This window comes from Dermacentor andersoni, chromosome 8 (assembly GCF_023375885.2).
Source record: "Dermacentor andersoni chromosome 8, qqDerAnde1_hic_scaffold, whole genome shotgun sequence".
In the NCBI taxonomy this organism is placed as follows: domain Eukaryota; kingdom Metazoa; phylum Arthropoda; class Arachnida; order Ixodida; family Ixodidae; genus Dermacentor; species Dermacentor andersoni.
The window spans coordinates 118,094,515-118,120,216 of NC_092821.1; the positions used below are offsets into that span (position 1 = coordinate 118,094,515).

The 25,702-nt window shown below is 49.1% G+C and overlaps 1 protein-coding gene across 1 annotated transcript in view; it reads right to left on the reverse strand.

The window, feature by feature from the left end:
• LOC126529162 (meteorin-like protein) overlaps positions 1-25,702 on the reverse strand; it is a 72,555-nt gene that overhangs the window by 8,907 nt on the left and 37,946 nt on the right. The window contains exon 4 of the mRNA XM_050176761.3: positions 16,377-16,433. Within this exon, the coding sequence (XP_050032718.1) occupies positions 16,377-16,433 (57 nt within the window). The remainder of the gene's footprint in view (positions 1-16,376; positions 16,434-25,702) is intronic.

The following is a 25,702-nucleotide window of genomic DNA, read 5'->3' on the forward strand; positions in this document are numbered from 1 at the left end:
GTGATACAACGCTTGCGCTTCTTCTCGCATCTTTCCTGCAAATGCCTAAAATGGTAAGCGGAGGAAACGTAAAAGCAAGGCAGTTCGACCAGTCATTACCAAGAGAGATGCAGTCTTGCGCGGAGACATCGAGGACTGTGAGGTCCCAAATACAAATATCGGGTGAAAAAGGTAACCAAAGATAACCCATGGTTGCTCATTGCGCAAATTCAATGCACCCATCAACACCGGTTACATGCAGTTCAGGTTGAGACACATATCCCTACGTGTAGCCACAAGCAGCGGTGATGGGGTGGGAGTGGGATCGAGGACCACTATTTCCACGAGCCTCGTATAATCATATAAAACGGAAGTGCTGAATCCTTGATGTCGCTGCTGACAGCCTATGGTAGAGACCCTGCAGTGGTTATTTCCAACTCCGTCTGAGCACGCCGAAACAGACATCAGTTACAATTCTACCAGGCACACAGCTTCGTGATCATCTAAGCATCCCGCTGAGCGCCAACGAGAGAGGGTTTGAGTTTGGAAAAACATAAAAAAGAAGGTTTGCAGGCATTTACATGACAGCGAACACGGCGTGGAACAGAACCGGCGTGACTTGTAAGCTTGCAAGCCAGTGCGTCTGTATGGAAGGTGAAAGAAGGGGTAGGGGTTGAGGGCGTTGGTGGCAGAACCGGAAAAAAAAAAAAAAAGGCTGCGTCGCTGTTGCCGCCAGCATCGTTCTCTTCCACCGAGGTGGGTTCCTTACGGGCGTACCGTGTTTACCATCTGGACGCGAGATTCGTGCCCACGTTTATAATCGCCACCCTCCTTCCTCGGTGGATGTGTAACTTCGCGCGAGCGCGCCGCGTCTCTCTCATCTGGGCGTTCCTCTTCATTTCCGCGCCGTCGCTTCGGATATGAGACGAGACTCGCGCACGAGACCGCGGATGCATCCTCTTTAAACGACCACCGCTTGCAAGAAGAAAAAAAAATAATCAAAAGCCCCGCCAAGCGAGCGCGCAGAGGAACTCCGCCACCTGCGGCGCGCTCGTGACGTTTCGAAAGTCGCGTTGCGGCTGACCCTTGATCTTCCTCCCTCCCAAACTCCACAAGCCGCTGCATGACCTCTCCCCGCCGGCACACCGACCGCAGCGCTGGCTCATCGACTCGACTCAACCCGCAAACGAAGCAAGGCAGCCCGAGCCGCCGACGCCAGTCTGGCTGCTCAGGCTGGGGCCCTCCGTGCCGTCCTTCCCGCCGCACAATCTCTTTTCTTTTCCATGCCTCGCTCGCACTTAAGCCCCAACCACTGGCACGCGCTGGAAAGCTTCGGCGCGCGCCGAAGGGTCAAATGCGTCAAAGCGTCGGTCGGGAACTCGCTGAAGCGGAACGTCGCGCAGCGATTACGTCTACTGCCGATGCTAGAAGTTCGCCGGCGCGCGGCGAAGCTGCGCCGGCGTGCACCAATGGGAGGCTGCGACGCCTCGCAGGCGTCAACCAATCGGAGGCTGCGGAGCCTCCTGCTGCTAGGACTGTAATGGCCGACCGTGCGGAGACGCCGGCACCAACGTTCGTCCGAGTGTTTTGGACGCACGACGCGCGCGACAGTGTTCCTGAAAGACAGTGTTGTAAAAGTAGGCCGACAACGACACGATCAACCGACCGACGACCGTAGGTTGTGGCAGTGCGACGTGGATCCGAAGCGACTTCGAACGACGCCGACTAATCCAACCTGCCCACTGGGTTCCGCCAGGCTCGGTACGATCGTCTGCTAAAACAGCCAACCGAATCACGATTGCCGCAACGTCTGTGCTTGTTGTATGTGCATTTTGTTGTGCTCAAAACGAATGGAAACACGTTTACGAGCTCCGAAGTCTGGATAATCAACACTCGCCTATCGCCGATGTTGTTTACGTTACGCGTAGGCCTAGTGCGTCCATCGAGTTCGTAACTGGCGAGTGAACGAACTCACCTGAGAAATCTGTCGAAGGAAATGAATTTTCAGGTCCGTTTGGTGCTGCAGTGATTTAAAATATGGCACTCTTGACTTCGTGTGACCTGTGATGTGGTGAATGAACCGTGTGGAAGTTGGGTTGGTCAACCGCGGCGTGTTTCGTGTGGTGTCGGTTGACTCAAGTTTAACGGGCAAGCTCTGCGCTGTTTCCAGTGGTAAAGATAACTCCCGAAAGCGAACTACACTAGTAGCCGAACTATTGGAAGTACTTACATAATCAGCCGTGCCGCCTGTTTCAGATGACATTGCGCTCTTTTATTCGGCATGTGAATCCAGTTCAGTACAAGTTCACTGTACTCATTCACTCACTTCTTTCAAGTGCGACCGTCTTTTGGGCTAGTTGGGGATAAATCGCTCGTGTAGCAATCAAGAACACTGACGCACTGAAGCATACGTGGCAACGCAGTCATATTTGAGTCAGTGTGTCGTTATAGTTGAGCACTGCAAAAAGAAATTATCTGTTTGCAACGTGTGCCCTAGGGCGTGTGCAGTGCATAGCAGCACCTGCATCATGCAAGACCTATGCATGTAGCAGCGTATACCACGATTGCTTGGATGCCCGCTTCAGAAGCAGCAAGTACTGAGTCAATGAAACTGTAATTGAATTTTTATCTCACTTTTTGCTTATGGAAATTGTAGATGGTGTGAGTGCATTGTGGGGAAGGTGAAAAGGTGTCATCAGTGTTTTGTGCAGTCAGTATGCTTAAACTGCTGGAATCCCTTCAGCCTCTACTAAAATGTTTCTTGCTGCGATACTATAAATTGTAGTCAGGACAAAGATGTACTCAAAACCAAGTTACTAATGCATCTGCCCAGAATGTGTTTGATTAACAAGTTAACGCTTCCACAACAACAATATGCCGATGAACAGCATATGTGCTTACAATAAATACATTCCGTAAAGGTGAACGACTGGGCCTACAATATCAAACTTTGTAGTAGCACCGTAAAAAGTGCTGCCATGCGTATCAGCCACAACGAAACTGCTGCACGTCCAACCTTCTTCCTTGGAGGCACTTCTATAAAGACTGTTCGGGCCCTTCTCATTCTGGGTGTAGCATTTAGCTGTTCTCTCAAATTTTCCACATATGTCACCAGCACTGTGTGTAAGCACCGGCCCTTTCTTGGGTTTGTGTCCCGTGTGTCCCTTCCCTGATGACCTAAGGTTTTCCGAGCACTCTACACTTCTATCATTCTGTCACGACTTGAGTACTGCTCATCAGTATAGTTCCCGTACCAAACTCGCGAGGCTACAAAACTTCAGCTTGTTTTGTGCCTGGACAATACGCACCCTTTACTCCCGTCTTTTCGGTTGTCACAAGCTCATGCCAGCCTTCGAGGATTGCCTCAAACCCCTCAAGTAGCACACCCTGCAATACCAATGCAACATTGCACTAGTCTATACTGCAGGGTGTTTGTCGTCTCTCTGGACAGCACTAATCTTTCTTCAGTTCGTCTGAACAAGTGGTCAGCACAGCCTGAGCCCTCATCACGCCTCTATGGCCCGACACCACAACTCCATGATTATATCTGGCATGCAGAGCTTTCTCTCCACCCCCCTGGCGATTTGGATTCTCCTTCCCAGGAACCAGACTTCATTGGCACTCCTGTGTGTTGTGCACCTGTCGAGTGTGTGCGTGTGTGCTGTGCTGTGTTATTGAGCAAGTGTGTGTGCACGTGGAGGGGAAGGAAGTGTCTTCTGCATCCTGCAAATTCCTGCTTTAGATGGCTTGTTATCAGATTCTCTAACATACAGGCATCAGCCTTCTTTGTAGTCTAGTGTGCCAAGTTACCACTAAGATTATTTTTATTATTATTATTATTATTAGAATCATTACTTTGACCACATTGATTTTGTTGAAGCCAGCGTGACACATAATTCAAAATATTTCTGGAGCTTTGTGGGCTCTCTTCTAAAAGGAGTGCCAAAGATGTACGTCTTCTTCATGAAAATAGTGGTGTTGTCTCGAACACTGCTGATGCCTTTGCAGAACATTTCTGTTTGCTATATGGTGTGAAATATGCTTCAAGTAACCTTCCTTCTCAGTCTGGCGCAGTGTATGCTAACAGTCAATGAAAACCTCGTTTCCAAGTATATGAAGTGCCTTAAACTTTGCCTTAAACTTTCCCTTTCTTGTGGTGTTGATGGTATTTCCTCCACAGAGCTTAACCCTTTGAGACGCTGTCTACACAATTGGGCACAGCAGGAGCGTGCATCAATAGCAAAAGCACTGATGAAAGTAATGGTATTTAAAATGTGTTTCATACATCTTGAAACACTTATTATTGGAACTGTGCTGCAATTTTGAATAATGTGCAGAATGTTTTAACAAAATGAGTGAGAAGGTGGACGGCTGGGTGTTGTTACTCTGTGTCAGTATGTTGTATGTAGCTGGTTCACTTCTTTCATTGTTTTTTACAATGTCGTGCACCAGGCATAATTGTCAAGTGGCTGGATAAGTGCTTTTCAAGCTTTTCAAAACACGAAATAGTACATGTTTTCATATTTTGTGTTCCTGTAGTGAGTTTTCGCATGGAGTCGAAATTTTGTAAACTTGACAAAACTCGCTAAACTATTGAAAATTCTTAATATTTGCTGCGGCTGTACACTTCCTACAATTCTGAGGATGCAAGAGATGTGGTGAAAGCAACTTTTCAATCAACGGGATAAAGTGGTGTCTGAAAGGGTTAAGATGTATGGAAGCATACTTGTTCCTCGTTCTCACAAGCATCTTCAATAGTTCCCTAAAGTCTAGTACCTTTTCTAGCACTCGGAAGGTAGCATGAACATTGCCCATGCACAAATCAGGTGCTAGATGTGCAGTTACTAACTGCCGACCTATATCTATCCTCTTCAGTGCGTCAGGTGTTTGAATCGATATGGGATTCCTCGCTTTCTGTTAGTGCTAAGAGCATTTTAATATATGAACAGCATGACTTTGTGTGCCGACATTTCAGACTGTCAACAGTGTTCACTACTGCATCGACTTCCAAAAAGACATTTTTTCACTCTCGAACTGGTGCAGAAACAATAAGTACTCTTAAATGCTTCCAACACTATGGCATTAAGTTATATGCACAAAACGCACCATGTGAAATTTTGATACACCCTACGTGATGCTCCACTCCTTAGGGTCGATGAAATGAAAGATCTTGGTGTGTACTTCGACAAAATGCTAAGCTTCTCTTCACATAGATAATTACACAAGATGTCCTTCACGCTCTTGGAATTGCATGCCGTATATTGCATGATTTCCACTCACCTGTTGTGTTTCTGAAATTCTGCTGTGTGCCTCCAACTACTAGAGTATGCCTCTGTAGGAGGGGGGTGCAATGAGCAAATCTAATTCTGACCTCATTGAACGCATCCAGAATAAATTGATGTCTATCTTCAAGCACCACTTTTGCCATTCTGGCGACCACAGTTGAGCCTTTGTTCCTGCACCTTTTGTTCCTGTATAAGGTGGTCCATGACATTATACATTCCTTAAAGCTTCTTGATCATATGCATTTGTTTGTGCCGCAACAGTATACCAGGTAGCATTCCACATTCGTTGCCTGGGCTTGTTACAAGATTGTGCTAATAAGACTCGACTCCAAAACATACTTCAGAGTTCATTTCCTGTGTTTTGTGTATCTGTAAATAATCACGTAGGATTAACTCCCTTTTACTTTTCCGCGTTTCCTTTTTTCCCTATTTGTTTCTCTATCTTCCATTTTTTTGTCTACTGCATTCATGTTTTCTCTACATTTTGTTTCACATAGTGCTCGTTAAGTGCACCAGTACAAAGGCTCTCTAGCTGTTCCTGGGCACTACAATAAAAATTTGAATGATTGACTATTATCGTAGTATAAAATTGTGCTTTTTAAGTATGTACTAGTATACTATTTTAGTGCAGTAGCTTTCGTGCAATTAAAAAAAGGGCATGAATTAAGAAGAGAGAGAGAAAATGATAAATGAAAGGTAGGGAGGTTAACCAGGACTGAGCCCGGTTGGCTACCCTACACTGGGGAAAGGGAAAGGGAGACGGAAAGATTAAAAGAAGAGAAAGTCCACTGGGGATATCAGTCGGTCACTCAGTCTGGATCACAGACGCTGACTCAATCCGGTATCTTTCAAATATCACAGCAGCGCTTTTGTGGCCTTTTGTAGCTGTGATATGCGAGGCCATGGTCCCAAGATCTTGTTCAAGGTGAACGGCTTTCCATCTAGCTGATTGAGAGCTCTGCAGAGGTCTTGCCTTTCATCTTCAAAAGATGGACAGTAGCACATTAGGTGTTCTATGGTTTCCTCGACACCGCAGGCATTGCACTCGGCGCTATCAGCCATTCTAATCAAAAATGCATATGCACTGGTGAATGCGACGCCCAAACATAAGCGGCACAGCACTGTTTCCTCATTTCGCAGAAGACCTGATAACAGCCGCAGTTGCATAGAGGGATCGAGGGAATGCAATCGATGTTGAGTGAATCCAGGTGTGTGCCACTTTTCCAATGTCAAAAGAGTGTGCTAGCTTGCCTAAGTGTTGGGCTGTGTCAGTCTGCGATAAAGGTACAGAAATAAGGGTTGCTCCTTCGTGGGCTTTCGTAGCAGCTTCGTCAGCGAGGTCGTTGCCGGAGATACCGTAATGACCAGGCAGCCACTGAAACACGACATCGTGTCCTTTCATGATCATGTGATGGTGCATTTCTCGTATCTCCGACATGAGTTGTTCACATGACCCGCGACGGAGAGATGACAGAAGACATTATAAGGCCGCCTTTGAATCGCAGAATATTGCCCACCGATTAGCCGGTTGGTTATTAATATAATCAACGGCACCTCGGAGGGCAACAAGCTCCGAACCGGTCGATGTTGTCAAATGAGAAATCTTGTATTGGATGCTTAGTGATCGTGATGGTATAACCACTGCGCTGGTGGAGCTGGTCTGAGTGGAAGAACCATCCGTATATATGTGGACTCGATCAAAGTAGAAAGTGTGCAAACAATCCAGAGCTGCTTGCTTCAAGGCCAAGGTAGGCAGGACGGTCTTCTTTCTTATCCCTGGAACCGTAAGACGCACTTGAGGTTGCTTTAAACACCACAGAGCTGAGGTTGAACGTGCTGAGGGTGTGAAGCCCGATGGTAAGGAGGCACGATGGATGCTGACCTTGTTGGAGAAGGACGCCTGTGGTCGTCGTTCTGGCATGAATTAAGAAAGTGCAATAATATGCTATGTGCCTGATCATATGCATTGTGCTATTCATTTCTTCTGGGTTTTAATAATGGCTGGCTACTGTATGCAGTGTTGTGCAATAAAATAATATGCCACAGCAATTATTGCGGGCCTCGCAGAACAAATTGAATATATCTTTCTCAGTCAAAACATATAGCAGGCTGAAAACAATAAACTGCAATTTTTCTTTTTGTGGTGACGAAGTGTATAAATTGTGAAAATAACCTGTTTATATTTTCTAATGTTATGCAAATGAGCTGCTCCCATACATTCGAATAAGTGCTTCAATAGTACGACTTGGCAAAGGGCAACGAAAGACTCCTATTAAAGCCCTCTAATTCTCAAGCTTGTATTATCTGACGGTATGTCATTTGATTAATGTAAAGAAAGGCAAACTTGATATGTGGAAACCAGTTACAATAGAACATGGCCCTTACACTGTGAAAATGTTTTGTAGCAATACACTCAATGTGAAGGCCTCCGGATGGGGTGTTGATGCGTCAAAACAACCTAGAATAATAGAGGTGCTCCATGGGCTAGATTTGGCAGAATCAAGAATTGGGGGGAGACAAGATACGAATTGCATACATTTTAGCTATTCTAGTTTTTTTTTTTTTTTTTTTTGAGTGCTACAGGGGTTTCAATTCTGTTTTGCTGATTTTCTCAGAACCCACTTGTTCACGTTTCTCTCATGCACCAACAAGCATAATTATATTGACACGGATGCTTTATCTGTATCCGGTTACCGTATTTCACCGGCTAAAAAATGTTAAACGTTATCGCTCGGTGCAGGATGCACCTGAACGTATCGGAAGTTTCGCGAATGTTATCGATGGTTCTGTCTGTTGTCGACGAACCTTGCTAATCTGATTGCATACGCGACACGAATTGTGTTGTAGTTTCTGGAAGGCACGCGGACACCAGCGAATAGGCTGTAACTTTCGACGACTGCCGTATGCAAACCGACGCGCTTGACCCGCAGATGAGATTTTCTACGATTGCCGACATTGCTCGCCGCCATCGTTGCGATTGAGCCGGCACTATTCATTTACCGTCACTACTACGTGGCAATATTTCCAACACAGATTTTTTTCAGTTACACATTGCACGCCTAATTCTTACATAGTTGGCTGTGCAATAAGCTACCAAAAAATGAAATGGTGCAACAGTTTTTGATATATGGCATCGTCGTGCAGGTGTTTGCAAAGCGATCTTGCAGACAGACGACGCGCGAGCGCTGATGTCGATATTTTATACACTATTGTTGCTTCAAAAATAAAAACAAACTGTTGCGGCAGGTGTATATTCATTATTCAAACGTGTTTTTAATATCTAAAAGCACATACAGATCAATAACTTATTGTTTCGAGCTTAGTTTACAGCAAGCTGTTTTAGGCCGGACTTTGACGGATGAAGACGGAGTAGTCCAGCAACAGTGCGCCGCAGCCGAGGAGCGAGCTTCGGCGCGCGTCGGAGCTTTTCTCCAGTGGTTGCGCGCCCTTTACCTCCAGCCGAAGCGAAGCGACGCATTCGCTTGCCAGCGCGCGCCGAAGCTTTCGGCGCGTGCCAGTGGTTGGGGCATTAGGCCTAATCTGGCCCCGAACCGGTTTCCGGCCTGGCAACGCTGGACAGAAGACGCGGGCACGCGTCGTCTGCTGCGTCTTTCCTGCGCGGCCCTTTTTTTCTCTCGTCTGCGTACATCTTGTTCGTCGTTTGCTCAGTGAGCGGTCGGTCGCCGGTCTTCTTTTGCATTCGCCGTCTGTTTTACTTCTGCTTGCGTTTCGTCTGCTCGCGCTCGCGCGCACACAGGCACACACTTCGTCTGCAGCGCCGATACGACGCCGCCAGGCGCCGCCACCGCCGCGGTGTTTTCGCTCGCGATCTTTCGGGGCTCGCGGCTTTTGCTCTTCGCTCGACGGTGCGATTTGCATTGGGGCGTGGAGGGCGCGCGGATGGAGTGCAGTAAGATGGCCGGGCCTTGCGAAAGGGGGCTTTTGTGTGGGCCGAGGGTCTGTGCGGTGCGCGTGCCGCTTGCGGGGGACACTTAAACGCCACTCATGATGCGGCCTCGCGTCGGTCAGCTGTGCCTCGCCAGCAGAGGTCAGCACCCTCGCATTTAGCGAGGAGGACTGGAAAAGGAGGGGGGTCAATCAGGCACGCGCGCCCGAGCCATCTCGAGCCGAGCCGACACGGCGCGCGCCGCGAGATCGTGATCGGGGAACGAGATTTCCCCGCGATCGTCGACTGCACGTCGTCCACCGCCGAGCGGCGTCGGTCACCTGTTTCGCGTGCCCGGCCGCACCTGTTGGCGGCCGTCGCACGCTTTTTAGCAGGTGGGCGGAGAGAACAGGCCGCGGTGCGATATGCGTTGCGCTGGGCTTCGCGCAGAGGGCGCTTCGCCGAGATTTATGGATTCCGCCCAGGAAGGACGGGGCTGGCAATTTTATAAGTTCAAACGAGGAATCCGCCGTTCGTGCTGGCGCAACACGCTGGGCCTTGTGGGCACGCACGTTCGTGAAACCGTAGCGAGAGAAAGAAAGCGAGAGCTGCCTGCGGCTACAGCGACAACGAGGCCTACAGCGTAAAACCCAACCTGAAGAACGCAGCGGCAAATACACCGCTGCTCCACTCGAAGAGAACTTGTATAGATTTGTCAGCCGATTACGTGCCTCGTTTTTCTTTTTTTCCATGACGTCATGGCGCACGCGAACTACTCCGAATGTTGGGTGTTTTTCAGGCACTATGTTTTCGAAGCGTGGAGGCACAGATGGAATTAAGTTCAGGGCAGGTTTGTGGGCCTCCGGAGCTCGTGCTGAATTATCACGTCTTAGCCGACTCCAAACAAACGTCTCCGTTCGCTGGATACAACTTGACAACAGCTCGGTGTCAGGTTATGCAAATTCAGAGCTCCGGCCACAATCCGCAGTGTACTCTACCCTCTGCGCATCCGCGCCACGAAACAGTTCCTGAGAAACGTTGATTTTGAAAGCATTTCGCTTCTGCCGTGACGTCACTGAGTGCACGCAATGTATCTGACGTACCTATGCAAATTCTCTTCCGAGTCTGACACTATCACTGCGTTCCTAGGTCGCCACGGAACGTAGCTTGCGTGACGGACTGCACTGACAAATGTCGCGCGTCACCACAGTTCCGAGGTCGATGAGCAGTCGGCTCAGTGGCACCCACGACCAAGCGCCAATTGTCGATAACTGGCTACGACTCCTCATACGCATGTACGGGTCGGAGTTTGCCGGTCGAACCTCACCCTTCCACAAAAGTGCGGACGAATAAGAAAACGCAAACAGTTCCAGGTTTCTGGTACTCCTGAACTGTAATTCACCGAAGAGCCATTAAATGTCAACCTCAGAGCTATTTAAAGTCTCTGGACGGAAACATCGGCAACGTTCTGTTATTCGCAGGCTTACCCTGACCACCGTATATTGTGCAGACCACCCCAAATAACGGGTTTCGCGGAGCAGTAGCTAAGAGAAACGTTCCGTTTCGTGACAACTCCCGCTGCTAGCGCATTCGCATCCAGTCGCAGTCGTGCGGTGGCCGCATTTCGTGAGCGTATACTTCGCTAACGTCCGCACCGGCCAACGCCCAAGTCACACAAGAAAGCAAAAAGTCAGGGACAAGCACACAGGCATGCCGACCGCTCCGTTTCACGAACGCGATAGTGTTCGGCCAAGGCCGAACGGAAGGACAGACCCGGAGACAACAACGGGGCGCATACCGAAACCCCGAGGGAACATTCTTTTTTTTTTTTTCTCGACAGGACAGATGCACTTGCGCGTGCTTCTTTCGTATACTAATGAAACAAGATACTGCTACGCAGAAAGATAAACCGAGCTTCGAAGTGCCATGAGCAAGGGAGCGAGCGAGCCCGAGGGTTTCTGTGGGAAAGACTCGTAGGCCGTAAGCATGCGCGTACGCTGCAGAAGCAGCCGACTGTGGCGGCATCGAAAGAGGAGCGCATTCCGCAGGCTCGCTTGTGTGACACTCCAGGCATCATACAGCGAACGCTGTTTTGTACCGCAACGCACAGGAGCCAAAAGAGAAAATTATAAAAGGACGTATACAGACATCACACGAATCAGAGAGACAGGCGACGTGCGCGGGCTAGGGAGCGAGATCAGAGGTGTGGGAAACAAGTTCTTTAGACACAGACGCGGCATGTTGCGCTTGTACGCTTGCGCTGTCGACGAGCCGCCGTGGTGTCTCCCGTTTCCGTTTTATGCGCTCTTGTACACAAGCTCAGCGCGCTCTTTGCTTTGCCAAGAGTGCGAGAGAGGGGCAACCATGGGAAGATGACGTGGACGGCGATCCCAAAGACTCCAGCGCGTTTTTTTTTTTTTCTCTCTCGCTCACTTCCCCTCCTTCCCCAATCCCGACACGCACGCACGCACGCACGCACGCACGCACGCGCACACACACACACACACACACACACACACACACACACACACACACACACACACACACACACACACACACACACAGCCTCTCTCCTCCTTGTTCCTTCCAAGAAGATACACTTTCGCTCAGAAGAGGACCGCGCCTCTGTTTAATGAACGCATCGAGTCGTGACGAACTATAGTGTAGTACACGCTCGGCAACTGAACATAAAACGGGAGCACGCACATAAGCTGTCTCGTCAGAAGCGTTGGCAGTGTTTGTTGGAAGCTATGCATATATACGGCCAGATACTGTTTCGCGCGTCTGTGCTCATCCACAGCGTTCACAAAGCACCACTGGACGAATGAATTGGGGCAGGGGACAAGAACATTATTCCACTTTCCAGATCTTCCATCGTTTCTGTCACGTGATCGCGCTCCACAACAAAATCCTTACTGGCCTACATATTGGCTACGTCGGCGACACCCGTTTGACGCAATGGGTATCTTCGATTTGTTGCGCCGGACTGCCTAGGGATGCCCGAAGTGGTGATTGACAAATTGAAGAGATCCAGTGCCTGCACAAAGTACTTCCGCTGGCCGCGCAAGTAACCTCCCTGACGCATGGCCCGTTAGCGTCCCCTAACTATCCCCCCCCCCCCCCCCACCCGATGAAAACCAGCTCTATGCTGCACCACCCTGCGCGGTTTTAATGAGATCTAATGCAAAGAACGAAACGCACGAAGCGGAAAGAAAGAAATGTTACGGAAGTCCATGCCGCGAAAACGCACGCCGAGCAATCTTCTGTTTGCCGCTAGATGACACCAGCGTCACAGTCGCACCATCGAGAAAGACATGGTCGCACGGTGCTCATTATTGCGCAAGACGCTTCGCAGTACCGAGAGCGTAGAAGAAGCAAGAGAGATCCGTGGATCACTGTGCGACGCTCGGTTCTCACGAGCGAAACCACTGTCTAAAAAGCCCGCTCCGTGGTAGTTCCAAGAAAAGGAGGAGGGGGGGGTGGGGGCTTCGGTCGCAGGGAGTGAGACGCTACCCGCGAGAGACGAGTGTACCCAGTGTACACACGCGCTGGAACCCATGCCTGCGTAGTATACGCGCCCTCGCGTTGTGACCCTGAGTGAAATGTGTATATACACACTTCGCGGAGCGACCCACATATGCGAGCATGCGCGCTTACTCGGTGTACATCCTCTTACGTTGAAGCAACAAATCTCAGAAATGGCGGGTCTGTCAAATGGCTATACAGCTGGTCCCCTAAAAGGCAAGGTGTGCCTTTTTGCGAATACAAGGATATCCCTGTAATGGCCCACGTGTCATTATTCTAACGCATACTTTTACAACTCAAATGTCATTATTCTAACACATACTTTTACAACTCAAAATTATGTTTAAATCACTGGAAGCTTAACGCATGACCCGTAGCAGCGTTTTCGATACGCTGGAAAGCATTTTCGATAGTGGATAGTTCCGTAAACCAATCATTAATTAATTTCTATACAATTAGCTTTTAGCGAAATTACATTTGTTCATCTTCGCTTCTACAAATGTAGTCTGCATGGTCCGGACACAAATGTGGATAAATTGTAACTTCCCTTGGTGTGAAACTGGCGTTTAATTGGACATTAAAGGGATACTGAATGCTGTGCGCTGCACCGAGCCTCCGGCATTTATCATCATCATGATCATCATGTTTTAGATCCACTGCAGGACGAAGACCTCTCCAAGTGACATCCCGTTGCCCGTGTTCTACGTTAGCTGAATCCACTTTGCGCCAGCGGACTTCCTTAATTCACAACTGTCCTCTAGTTCTGTCGCTACCTCATCTGTGTTTGCGCTTCCTCAACTCTCATTGTTTCTCTATTCTCTAAACCACCGTACACATTACATGACCAACCCAAACTCCAGTTGCAGGAGTTGGACGGGCTTGGTAAAATTGCGAATCAAGATATCAAAAATTTGGCAGACTCAAGCGTAGCTGACGTCCAAGTAATGCCAAGCATCCATGTTTTGCAGATTAACAATGTAACTGTTGTGTAGCGAACGTTTATGTAGATAGTATAGGCTGTGCATGGGTGGTCATTAAGTGATACAGAATGTTTGTAACGGGAATATGTAAGATTTACCGACTATTTGGACTTGATACCAAACGTCAAGAAGCAAGCATTAGCCAATGAACGTACGGCATTTCAGACGCGATGTGCGCCACTCTACAGTCGTCGATCGCCGACGAAAGCCAGACGTTCGAAAAACGCGCGGGTCGGCTGTTGTTGTACAGAGCAGACGAAAACTCGACACAAGCAGACGACGCGTCACGCCGGTTCAGTATAACAGAAACAATATGGCGTCTCCAATTTCCCGCCAACAACTTCATCTTCCCACGCGCGCCACTGTTCCCACCAGCCTTTAGACAGGGAACGGGGAAAGGGAGCTAGCCGATAATGTTGCGCGTGCATGCAACATGGCGAATGGAGTCATGTGGTTTTCTTCTGTTCCCGTTTTCTTTCTTCCTGTTTCTTTTCGGTTGTTGTCGGCCGGTCCGCCAACAGACACTTTGTGCCGAGTTGTCCCCTTCGACCAAAAATGCGCGGTATACAGGAGAGGGAAAGTTTTTTCGGCTGCGTCGCATCTGTCCACAGGGTGGCCTGTTACAGATAACCCGCGTCGCCTCGTATCCAGCAATCTTTCTTCTTTTGCTCCCTGCCACCTCCCCCCGCAACCCCCCCCCCCCTCCTCGACATTGGCGAGAGAGAAAAAAGATTTGAGATTTCTGCTCCTGCACCAACTGGCGAGTTGCTGCCTGCCGTGTCCCTTCTTTCTAACCTTCGAGAAGCTCCTCCGACGCCCACAACGAGGCGAAGAGGAGGCGCGAGCTTTATTTTTAGCCCGTAGTCAAGACACCGACGAGCCAGCCGCTGTGCCGGTGGTTCGTAGGGCTGGCCGCTTGATGATGCTGCTGTTGCGTGAACTTCTGCTACAGCACACTGGCACTTCTGCTTTTTCTTTTTCTTATACTTCGGCGCATCGTGGCGCCCTCTGGTGACAACGGAGCGCGCTAACCACTAGGAGCGTGAGACCGCGGGAGTGAACCCAGGGTGCAGACTCACGAGCCTGCACTCCCTGACATCTTCCTTTCTTGTGTCTTGTTTATTGGCTTCGCTTTCACGGAGACATGAATCTCGGCGTGTGAGAGAGGGAGGGAGCTAGCATCTCCTTGATGATGTCGCAGGGGCGATGAGTGCGTCATTTTTTGTTTCTTCTTCTTTCTTTCTGTTTATATCCCGTACAGCTTATCATCGCACTCACGCAAGTTTCAAGTGCAGAGCTATGCACTCGCTCTTCCTCCTCTACTGCAACCTTTTCGTCGTTTGTGCTTTGCGTCTGCGCGTGTGCGTCGTCTGCTTGTTCGAGTTATGTTTGTCGTCTGCTCAACGTCTTGCCCTCTCCCCTTCCCTGTGTGCCGCTGCTCCCTCGCCCTCTTTTTCTCATCAGAATCTGAAAAGAGACACTCTGGGAATGCAGACACGGGCCGCGTGGTGGCGTGGCACACAGAGTTTTGAGACGTCATAAACAAGACTTCGCAAGCCATACGCACGCGGGTCTTTAGCCCGAAGACCTCTATCTCTTTACACTTCGCCCTATTGCTGCTGTGTATTTTCGTTTGTGACTTCCACATTTTTATCTTCCTTTTTTTTTTTTTTCTTTCAGGGGGCGCGGGGGTGGGAACGGTCGTAACCTTGTCGCCGCGAGAATCTCATTTAAAGCAGACGAAAGCTTGTGCGCGTGGTCTCGTCTGTTAAGCGCGGCCACAGCAGACGACCACTTTTAACGAGTGCCATGACCCTTGAGAGTCCTTTGTGGAATGACGCGAAAGCTTAGGGGGGGGTTGTCCATAAATACGGGGCCATCTAATATTACGACTTTTCGGTTAAAGACATTGCCGCGAAGACAGCCCGCTATAAAGAATACGTGTTCAACGATATCTTCGTCGATGCGGGGACGGTGGAGAACACATCCACGAAGCGAATTAAAATGGCTGCAATTCATTCCTCATCGAGAGTAACTGCGAGAAAAACGAAGCAGTCATAACATATTTGCCTTTGACTCGGCGAAAAGAAAGATAATAAAGACCCTGACGCCTGGTTATATGCCTAGCAGACGGCAAAAACCGCAGGCCGCATGTAAGACTACCCACGCTTTCCTTTTTTGCTCTTGATCGCTTCCAAAGGGAAGACCGATTGCAACAAGTGCGTGCTCATACATTAAGCCACAATTCGCAGCATGGCGAACAAAGGTTTTATAGTAGCAGACGACGCAGACGAACTACTCGAATTGCTCACAATGCTGGACTCTTACGGGTAACAGCTATTCCCTTGAGGAAACAATAAAAAAAAGAAAGAGTTGATGGGCCGAAAGAAGGCGCACAGGTCTTAAAAGGTCTCAATCAGCATATAAATTGAAACGCGAACAGGAAAATAACCGAGCCGAACGCCTCACACGCGTAATTATATGGAAGTACGACTTGTAATCGCTCTGTATTCGGTTGTTCCAAGCCAGGAGCAGTCCCAAGTGTTATTATACATTTCGGAGCCCGAATTAAGCCGCTGTTATCGATGCAGGTGAACCTATAGACAACCTGAACAAACGGATTGATGTAGTTCCCGAATTTATGCTGACATACTAGTATGTCTCTGGTTCATGGTTGGAGATTACGTGTGCAACACAGGGCGTGTCGAAACGGTCACTTACCGAAATCGCTGGAGCAGTAGTGATGCAGGAGTTCCCTGTCCGTACACGGTCTGCATTCTGAGAAAGAGAGAACGAAAAAAGAAAATGAGTATTAGCGCTGGAGACACCGCATGCCTGAAATGAAGAACTGTTCACTACAGAACAACGACGACGACTAGGTAAGTAAATAAAACCCAAGGTTAACAAGGTAAAGGAAAAGTCACGCATACGAATGCCCCTGTGATGAAGTGCGTGTGCATATGAGTGAGGAACTTCTAGTACGCAGTCGTACTACGTCAGTCTCAATAGAGTTAATGTCGGCCTTTAGCGTCAATTTAAAGGAATCGACGTACGTCCCAGGAACTTCCATATACAGTAACAACCCCGTATTATCGCATAGCATCCTACATCAAAATATCGTACAATACCGTGCGATCGTATGGCACAAGTGCATATCTGGAGGTTAGGCGGCTCTTTGACTACTTTTTCGGAAGCCTTAAAAAAATTTCGTCCCCGCTGCGAATCACATATTTCAAAAGTAGAATCCTTCTGCACCACGACGACGGTAAAATAAAAAAGGAACAAAAAAAAAATAAAGAAAGCAACTGCTCCATGAGGCGGAACTCTTTCTATGCGGCAACGATATCGAGAGCCTTGTTTTTCTAGAGAACCCAAATAGCTCCGTCACGAGTTTTTTTGGGGGCCGCTTTCCCCTTCCATAAATAGGGTCCGATACGAAAAGTCGTGGACAGGAATATGAACTTTTCTGCGAACCCACTTTACGGAGCATACGCTGACGGTTTGTGGATGGCAAGGGTAGGTTTATTTCTGTGAGAGCTAAGAAGTTTTCCTTTTCGTGTGTGTGCAGACGAAAACTGGAATTTCGCGAACAGAAGACACTCGGAGGTTACGCTTCCTTGTGACGTAGAACAAAAGCAGATGGACCAACTAGAAATACGTTATAAATGCTAATTTGTAGTTTTTCCTTTCTTTATTTAACCAGTTGCGGCGTTCTACGCAGGAGTGGTGTGAAAAAACAAACAATCAAAAGCGGGTTTTTGATACAGCTTCATGCTAGTGAACAAACAGGCGCAGTACAGGCAAAACGCGCAGACCCCGTTGACGTTGCAGTTCGCCGCTTTGAATAGTGGTACCTGCTATATAAGTATTAAAACCTCGGTAACGTATATTAATTTTGCCTTCAGAGATAAATAACCTAATTACATTAGAATCTTACGATTTTTATTTATCCTTTTCTTATTATTTATATTTTTGCCCGCACGAAATGTGATGGCAGCGCCGTGGCATGACGATCGCAGCAGTACGCTTGGTTTTTGCTCATGCCAAGTCGTGATTTATTACACTCAAGGGGCGTGAATTGCGCCAATATTTTCGAAGCGGACCTTTGCAGCTTGTACGATGACTTCACAACAGTTCATCGTTGTGAGGTATGCCCTCCGGTAGCTATAGTATCACTCTCCAAACAGCCACAGTCTTTGTGTAATTAGCGTTTGGAACGTTGCGGGAGACGCTCCAGATGAAAACTAATATACATGCGACGTGAATTATTATCCAATGCACAGCTTGCAGCAGCACCTTTTCTTCTTACTGTCGATTAGTGATGATTTTAACTGCATGATTACAGAAGCAAACGGCCAAATAATCCAGTTAGGCCAGCGCAGAGCACATTGTTTCCCGGGGCGAGCTGAAAACCTCTCCTCGGCGAATGCAGCAGACGACAAAACCTGCACACGAACCGGATAGACGTAATGCAGGAGCAAAATGGAAGGAATATTAATGAGTTCAACACAAAAACAGGACGCGCGTCGCGAGTAGGTCACTGCATAGGAGACATGAGACAGGAAGGAGTACAGCGGGGGCCGGGGGGGGGGGGGGGGCATTCCCGGTAGAGACGCCGGCTACGGCGTCACAGCAGACGAACATTCGGAAGCTGTGCGGACTAAAGGCTTGTTGCAAAAGAAAACAAATTTGCCAAGCACGTCCAAAAACTAAAATATGTACTACGAGTACGTCGTTGCATGGCAGACGAGAAATGACCACGTAAGAAAAAAAAATCATCGCGGAAGACGAAGAAGGCGCCATATAGCCGAAGCAGAATACCACCTGTAAGGGGAGCAGAAGAATTGAAGGGAGCAAGACTGCAGATGAAAGATGCAGAAGACCAGTCGCGAGTGCAGAAGACGAACCGCAAAAGAAAAACAAGACTGCAGGCGAGGGCCAACGATGGCTGCCGCGTTCTTCGGCTTCGGCCCGAACGTGCAGACCGAGCCGATGGGCGACCTCGTTCCGGACGACCCGCGAGGGGCCTTTCGTTCGATTTTCATGCGCTGCACCGGTTGACCTCGCACGCAACTCGCGCGAACACGGCTCGTCCAGGGACTTCACGAATCGGGACGCCATCGTCGTGTGCGGCTTTCGAAGCGCACACCGCGGCGAGCGTGAACCGCCGAAGGGGAACCAGTTTCGGTTTCTCTATAACGGACCGGCACGCATCGCTTCCCGGCTCGCTTTCTCTCCCGCCTCCGCTTCTTTTGTTTTTCACGCCTCTGTAAGGGCGACGCTAATGTTTTAAAAGAACGCACGTTCGATCGTGTTCCAACCTCGCACGCTTGCTCGCTCTTCATCCCCCCTCCCCCTCTTCCCCAACCCCGGCTGTAGAACATAGTGGCACCGTCACCGGGTCACGAAGTTTCTTTCTGCGAGGCCAATGGGAAGCACTTCGGGCAAGTAACGCGCGGGGAGAAGACGACTAATGAGACCGGACGTTTTCATGTTCGTCTGTTCCACCTGTTCCAAGCTTGCTTACTGCCTACGCATTCCCAATGGAAAACTATTCGGGCAACACGCGGGGAAGCAGACGACTTATAATAAAACCGGACGCCCTGCGAGTTCCGTCTGTTCCACTTGCTTCAAGCTTGTTGCGTATCGATTTGAGCTCGTTTCAGTTGTTTTTTCGAAGACGTGGTGACGACGATGGTGTGTGGTCGGATGGAAGGCGCGAACACTTTGTTTTGTCTCTTTCTTGCGCCCTTGTATAGGGCGCCGGTTCTGCGAGAGGAGAGGGGGGGAGGTAGTTGAGAACAAAAAGCAGACGATAACATCGACGACCTTCCTTCCCGCCTTCTTTTGGGGCCCGCAAAATCGGAGGCGTTTGCTTCCTATTTCTTATGTGGGTGTCGTTTAGCCGAGCTCTTGGACGCCGCCCGAGCATTGGCGGGAGGGCTGGCGTTCACCCAGGTCACGATTTCGATTATGAGAAACAGACTGCTGACGGCGGCCAAAGAAGTGCAAACGATTCAATAGTAAAACTCTGGCGGCGCAGCCAACAGCGCTCGGTGTTTATTCAAAGCCCTTGCACAAGGTTTGAACGTGCAAGCACGACGCTGATATAGAAAAGAAATATTGTTTGCACAAGCAGATGCATTCGCAGCTTCTTGCAAGTTTTAACTGCCGAATTTATAGGAAGCCGTACAGACACGCTAGCTGTTTGAAATGCAACGCCTGAAACAAATGATGTATAGCTTTCAGGAAATGGTCACACAGAAGCGTTGCGCTCACATTGTGTTCTTGGGTATAATCCTCGACTTTTCATTACGGTCGATGGGATCAAGTCGGATTTAACCAATTCAGCAAGCGCCAACACACGGTTACCAGACGGATGCATTTTGCAAGTGGCGCACATGGCGATTGCTCAAGCTGTGGAAAGGATTATGCAAATCCAAACGTTCTTTCCTCTGTGCGGAAGATAATACCGCACAGTATACGTAAGTACAACAGACCGCGGTTACCACCCGAACTAAAAGATCCGTGCTGTGCAGTCGTTGCGATAAGCTCAGGCCAGGCAGTTTAGAAACGCGATACTATCGCATCCTGAATACAGAGCCGACCAGAGCGACAGAGCTAAACAAAAGCAGCAGGCATTTAAACTGGTCGCGTATACCGTACCGTAGATCGTGCTTAATTGAAACCGCAGCAATTTGCGAAGGCCACCCTGCCCAATCAACCCTGCTCAATTTGAACGTATCACACATCGACAGCACAGACCAGTTGCGGAAACAAAATAAGGACGAACATACGACGGCAGAAGGCAACTTTTACGACAGAGTCGTCTGCGAAGACGACAGAAATGCGGAGCTGTCTATGCCAAGCCTAACTTTATCGTCTGCTAAGGGCTCGTTTACAAACAAGGGCACGTATAGTGGGGCGCTTAAGTGGCGACGCGACTCTGCTTTAGTTATTTGCGTGTGCTGGCTCTATAAGCTAGTCGAAATGTATTATACCCTTAAGCAGTATTATGCCCTCGGCATCGCCCGTCGGGTCCCACATCCTGATAACTCTTTCTCCGTATCAAATCTTGAACGAAGTAAGTAAAGGAACAGAAATTAGGATACTTCCTCGTCACGCACTCGGTACAGTTTGCGGTTCTCTTAACCTCAAGTCTTACAGCACGCAGCGAGCATATATCGATCATCAAAAAAAGAGTGAAACCCGTTTCATCGATATCGACCGCACACGCAAGAGCTAGCAGCAGGAACGAACAGGTACCAAAAAAAAAAAAAAAAAAAGCCCGACCTCCCATATCAAACGCAAACGGCAGACGCGCCAAGAGAAGACGTGTCGAGCAGAATGCAAATGCGGTTGTCTGGCGCAAAGAGCACGCTATGCAGTGCATTTGACCGTACACCAACAGCGGAGTGCATCAGTGGGACCACGACGGCCCTCCGAAGAGCTACAGTAGGGCTCGAGAAGACGATTTCGGTCGCTGTGTTGTGCGCGTTGCTGAGAAGTGGGCGCGCACAGCGTCTGGTCTCCAGGCGGCTTCATTATGAAACATCGCACGTGTCATCTGCCGCTTTATTCGCCTTCACATCAAGCGGAGTTGGGGACGCGATGTGAGCCTGTGCGCGCCGCCGCAGGGTCGTAACAAGCAGTAAGCACAAAATAAAAAGCTTTCAATTGCCGTCTGTCGGTCCACACAGGTGCACAGTCAGAAATCTAGAATTAAAATACTCTCAAAGCACGATTTGTCTTCGGCAAGACAGTCAACTGCACTTACGCGAAGCCTTGGAAAGAAAAACAAAAAAACAAATGAGAAATTTAGGAAAAGAAGAAGCGTGAGGGGGTGGGGGGAGAGAACTCTCCTTAACGGCCTCGAAGACCCACCGCACGAGGGCGCCACCCTTAGTAAAAGCAGGAGCCAACGTATCGGGTGTCGTCTGCTCCCGACTTCTGGCGGCCGCCGTATAGTTGGCCGCGAAAAACGACATGCCCTTTCAGAAAAAAAAGGCGGACATGTGCCGCACATGTGTTTGCGGTTACAAGCACGCGCTGGGGCCTTGAAAAACAGAAGAAACATTAACAGACGGTTGCCACTAAGTGCGATGGCTCACACGAGACTTCTCATGGGAAGAGTGAACAACGGCAAGCGAGCCCGTTGCTGCGTAATTACGCGGCAACAACCGAATCGTCGTGGGATCGCCTGCTTAAGTCAGTTTCGCTTGAAATGCGCAACAACGGAACGGTTTCCTCAACGGAGATTGCACAATAAGTAACAAACATTCATTTGTGAGCGCTGAAGTAAGTTTGCGGCAATGTTAAACTCATCTTTTATAACGGTGTAGGCCCATCCACAATTTCGCATCAGCCTTTCCTCCCCGCCACTCACCACTCCCACCACAAGCAGACAGTCGTTCGTTGCAGCGAAAGAAATGAGATCCTAGCTAGGTAATTATGGGGAACCTCTTTTGCATTCGCAGGCAAGCCGACCTCGACCGCATGGCCTTCCGTGTATGACGAGTGTGATTATTGCCAAACTTTGTTTAAAGGACATCCCCACAGTCCTTCAATTTCCACTATAGACAAACGGTCTCACCTTAACGACTTACGAAATGGTGGTCAGAACAGAGAGCAATTAATTATGCTCGGTTGACATTCAGGGTTTAGAACAATATTACCGATGCGCACACGACATTAATCACTGTTCTCGGCAAATCGCTAGCGGCTACTATGCGCGTTTTTCTTCCCCACCCTGTGTTGCACGGGGCAGGCTTTTTTTTTTTTTTGTTCATTAGAGTGTTCTGTTGAAGTCGATTTCGCACTTCCGCTATACGCGATTGTCGACAGAACAAGAGCTGGCGAAGTTGGAACTGCGCCTGCGCACCACAGGTTCGTTCGTTCTTTCTTTCTTTCTTTCTTTCTTTCTTTCTTTCCTTCCTCCCTTCCTTCCTTCCTTCGCTTAGTCGTTCACTCGTCACTACTTAAGCAGCGAGGCCATTACCGCGAAGATCCGACGCATGCGCGCTGTCAGAAGTCGTCTGCAACGAGACTGGGAAACCGAAACAAGAACAGAAAACTACAAAGGCGGGGCAGACAGGCACGACAGTTATGTAAGAAAAACATCGAAAGAATACAGAAAGAAAGAAAACGCAAGGAAAGCCGGCACCCGGTCGACAAGGGCAGACACCCTCAGGCGAGCATTACGCGCGCCACGCTGCGTGGTAAGATGAAACTTTCAAGATGGCCGCCTGCACCCGTTTCTTAGTCTGCTTCGGCTGTCGACTGCATGACGCTTTCTGTTTTATTCTTTCTCTCGCAAGAATGGCGGCTTTTTTTTTCGCGCTCACCCACCAACGCAATGCGGAGTCGAGGAAGATCCAGAGATGGTGCCGTCTGGCGATGCGTCGTCTGCTCGTCTTGACCCCGTCTGCTGATTCGCGAGCCTATTAGGGAGTCTGCTGCCGAGGCTTAAACAGCGCGCGAACCTCCTAGTAAGTGGACAATAAGCGTCACGTGTGGGTCGGCGTAGGAGCACCGAGCGCCTGCCCCTATTGTTCTCGAGGACCTAAAGAGGCTAATTTTCGTCATTTATCATCAGTGATGTGCGTGCTTGTTCGAAAAAGTGCGTGAAATATATATATATATATATAGGGGGGAACGGCCAGCACCGTACTTATTGCTTTGTTGTTGTCAATGGTGACGATGATGAATGCGATAATATATAGGCGTGCACAAGCAGGAAAATAAGGAAAGGAAACGTCGTCGACTACGTTCTACTTGCGGAAGACCAATAATATCGCTCGCTTAGGATGAAACGACAACCTCGCTAGAACCTCATCATATTGAGGCAACACGAGCTCACAATCAGTCGATTGCCGCTAAACTGCGCTGATATAACCTGCCAACACGATTTCCCAACATTCCGTGCGCGCAGGGCGTGCAGAGGTTTGCGCATTTCGCAGGAGCCCATCTGGTCGTGGGACATTTAGGCGCACTGAAGTTGTTGCAGACGATCGAAACATCTGCGAGCGCCTTTCCAGAAGACACTACGAAAAGAGCAAGACGCAGTTGCACTTCAATTCGTTTCGTCGTTTCAACAATATTTGGACGGAAGCGGAAGGATAAAAATACCAATCAGTGTTGAGAAGCAGTTTCCTCGAACAGTATATATTTTTTCTTCCAGGACGTAAAGGAAGAACGGAGAGCCCAAGTGGCGCGAAAAACCGTATCTGGGCTTGTTTGAGGGGCAATTCTCTCCATTTTCACCGTTGACGGCTGGTCGGTGCTACGAACAGCGCGGTGGCCTATGTAGTGAAGGGCGGCGCGCGTGTGCCAAGGGCGGGGACGGTCACAGGCCGAGGATAGGGGCCGACAGAAATCAGAGAAAAAAGAACGTAGGCAAATGAAAAATGCCGAAAACTTACTTCCCTCCCACATAGAAGGGTCCGCCCAAGAACACCCCGCCAACTCTGGGTTCCCCGAGTACAGCGAGGGTCAGGCAATAAAGTACAGAAGAAAAATAAAGAAGGTGGGCAAAACGAAGAAAAGTCGTCTGCAAGGAGGTTACGGGCAGACGAAAAGCGAGCTGATCGTCCGCAACCAAAAACAGACGAAAAAAAAAAGAAAACGCAGGCAGACAAAATATAGGAAAACGAAGGTAAAGGACTCCTAGTAGGGAGGAATGTTAAGCGAGGGCAAAGCAAGAGAATGGCGAGGAGGAATTTTAGGGTGCGGAGAGGGCGGTAGTTAGAGGGCCGTTGTGCGAGCGTCCCCGCGTAGGAGAAAACAACAAAGAACAACAGAAGAATAACCCACTGCCGCTTTTTTTTTTTTTTTTTTACGACACACGAGAGCGGGCATTTTCGGTTCTTTGAAGCGATTGCCCACACCGCCCGTCCGCACCGCCGAAGCACATCCTGGCCGAGTAGAGTTTTCCCGCTCGAACCGCCCTTCTCTCCAGTACTAAAGAAACGTACATGTATATAAATGAGCAAAGTTAAAAGGTCCCCATGGACCCAGAGAAGATGAAGAAAGGAAGCCTCTGCTAATAACGCCAAATAACACCGTACAGTGGTGCCACCTAGCGGATTCGGGGGTTCGGCAGAAACTCGCGCGCGCTGTTTTGTCTTTTTCATTTCACTTTTCCTTTCTTTCTTTTCGTGAAGGATGATGCTCTGTTGGGCCCGCAAGTTTGCTGGGAACCGTGCAGATGGGGGGGGGGGGGGGGAGTGGTATCGGAGGGCCGGACGTGTTTGCAAACTGCGAGAGTGACTGTGACCGGCGCTGTGGTGGTTAGAGTCGCATTCCGCCGCTCCTCTGAAGATTCCAGCGCCACCGATGCGTGCGCCAGAGGCCATATGGCGAGTCGGCGCAACAGTATAACGGTAACAAGATCGAAGGCGGGGACTCGGATGGCGGAGACTGCCCGTTTCCGGTGGAAGTGTTGCTCGTTGCTACGCGAAAGTTCTCAATTCCAATGCCGTTACATTAAAGGCCAACTGCAAACGAAATTTTGGACCGCGTAAAAAGCCTAGCTTGTAAAAAAAGCTTGCAAGAATAGCATTTCTTGACGCCGAAACTGAAAAAAAAAATATATGATGATGCTATTACCGCTCGCCGGAAGTGACGCATAACCTAGAGTTCGTGGTTCTTTGGCATGGCCTCCGAGATGAGGCGGCGCCCGCGCCGCGCTGAAAAACCTCGGAGGCGACGTAGTGGGACTTGCGAAAACCACCAGGTGCACACGTCGTCTGCTTAGGAGCCATTTAAAGGCTATGAACAAGAAATCTATACAACTACCGGCCCTGCGGCTTTGCCAAGATTGCTTTAGTAGTATATACTACTCATTTGTGACAAATTTACTTAAAGCGATATTTTGGTGAAGTTGACGTTAGTAGCACCCTATAGAAAAAAAAGAAGATTGTAGAGAATGGACCGCGACACGCGTTTTGAAGCTAAAATGTACTAGCAAGAAGTTGTTGTTGATTGTTCTTTTCTCTCAAGTTCAATATCTGAGTAACGGAGGTGACATATCATCTACCCTGCATGAT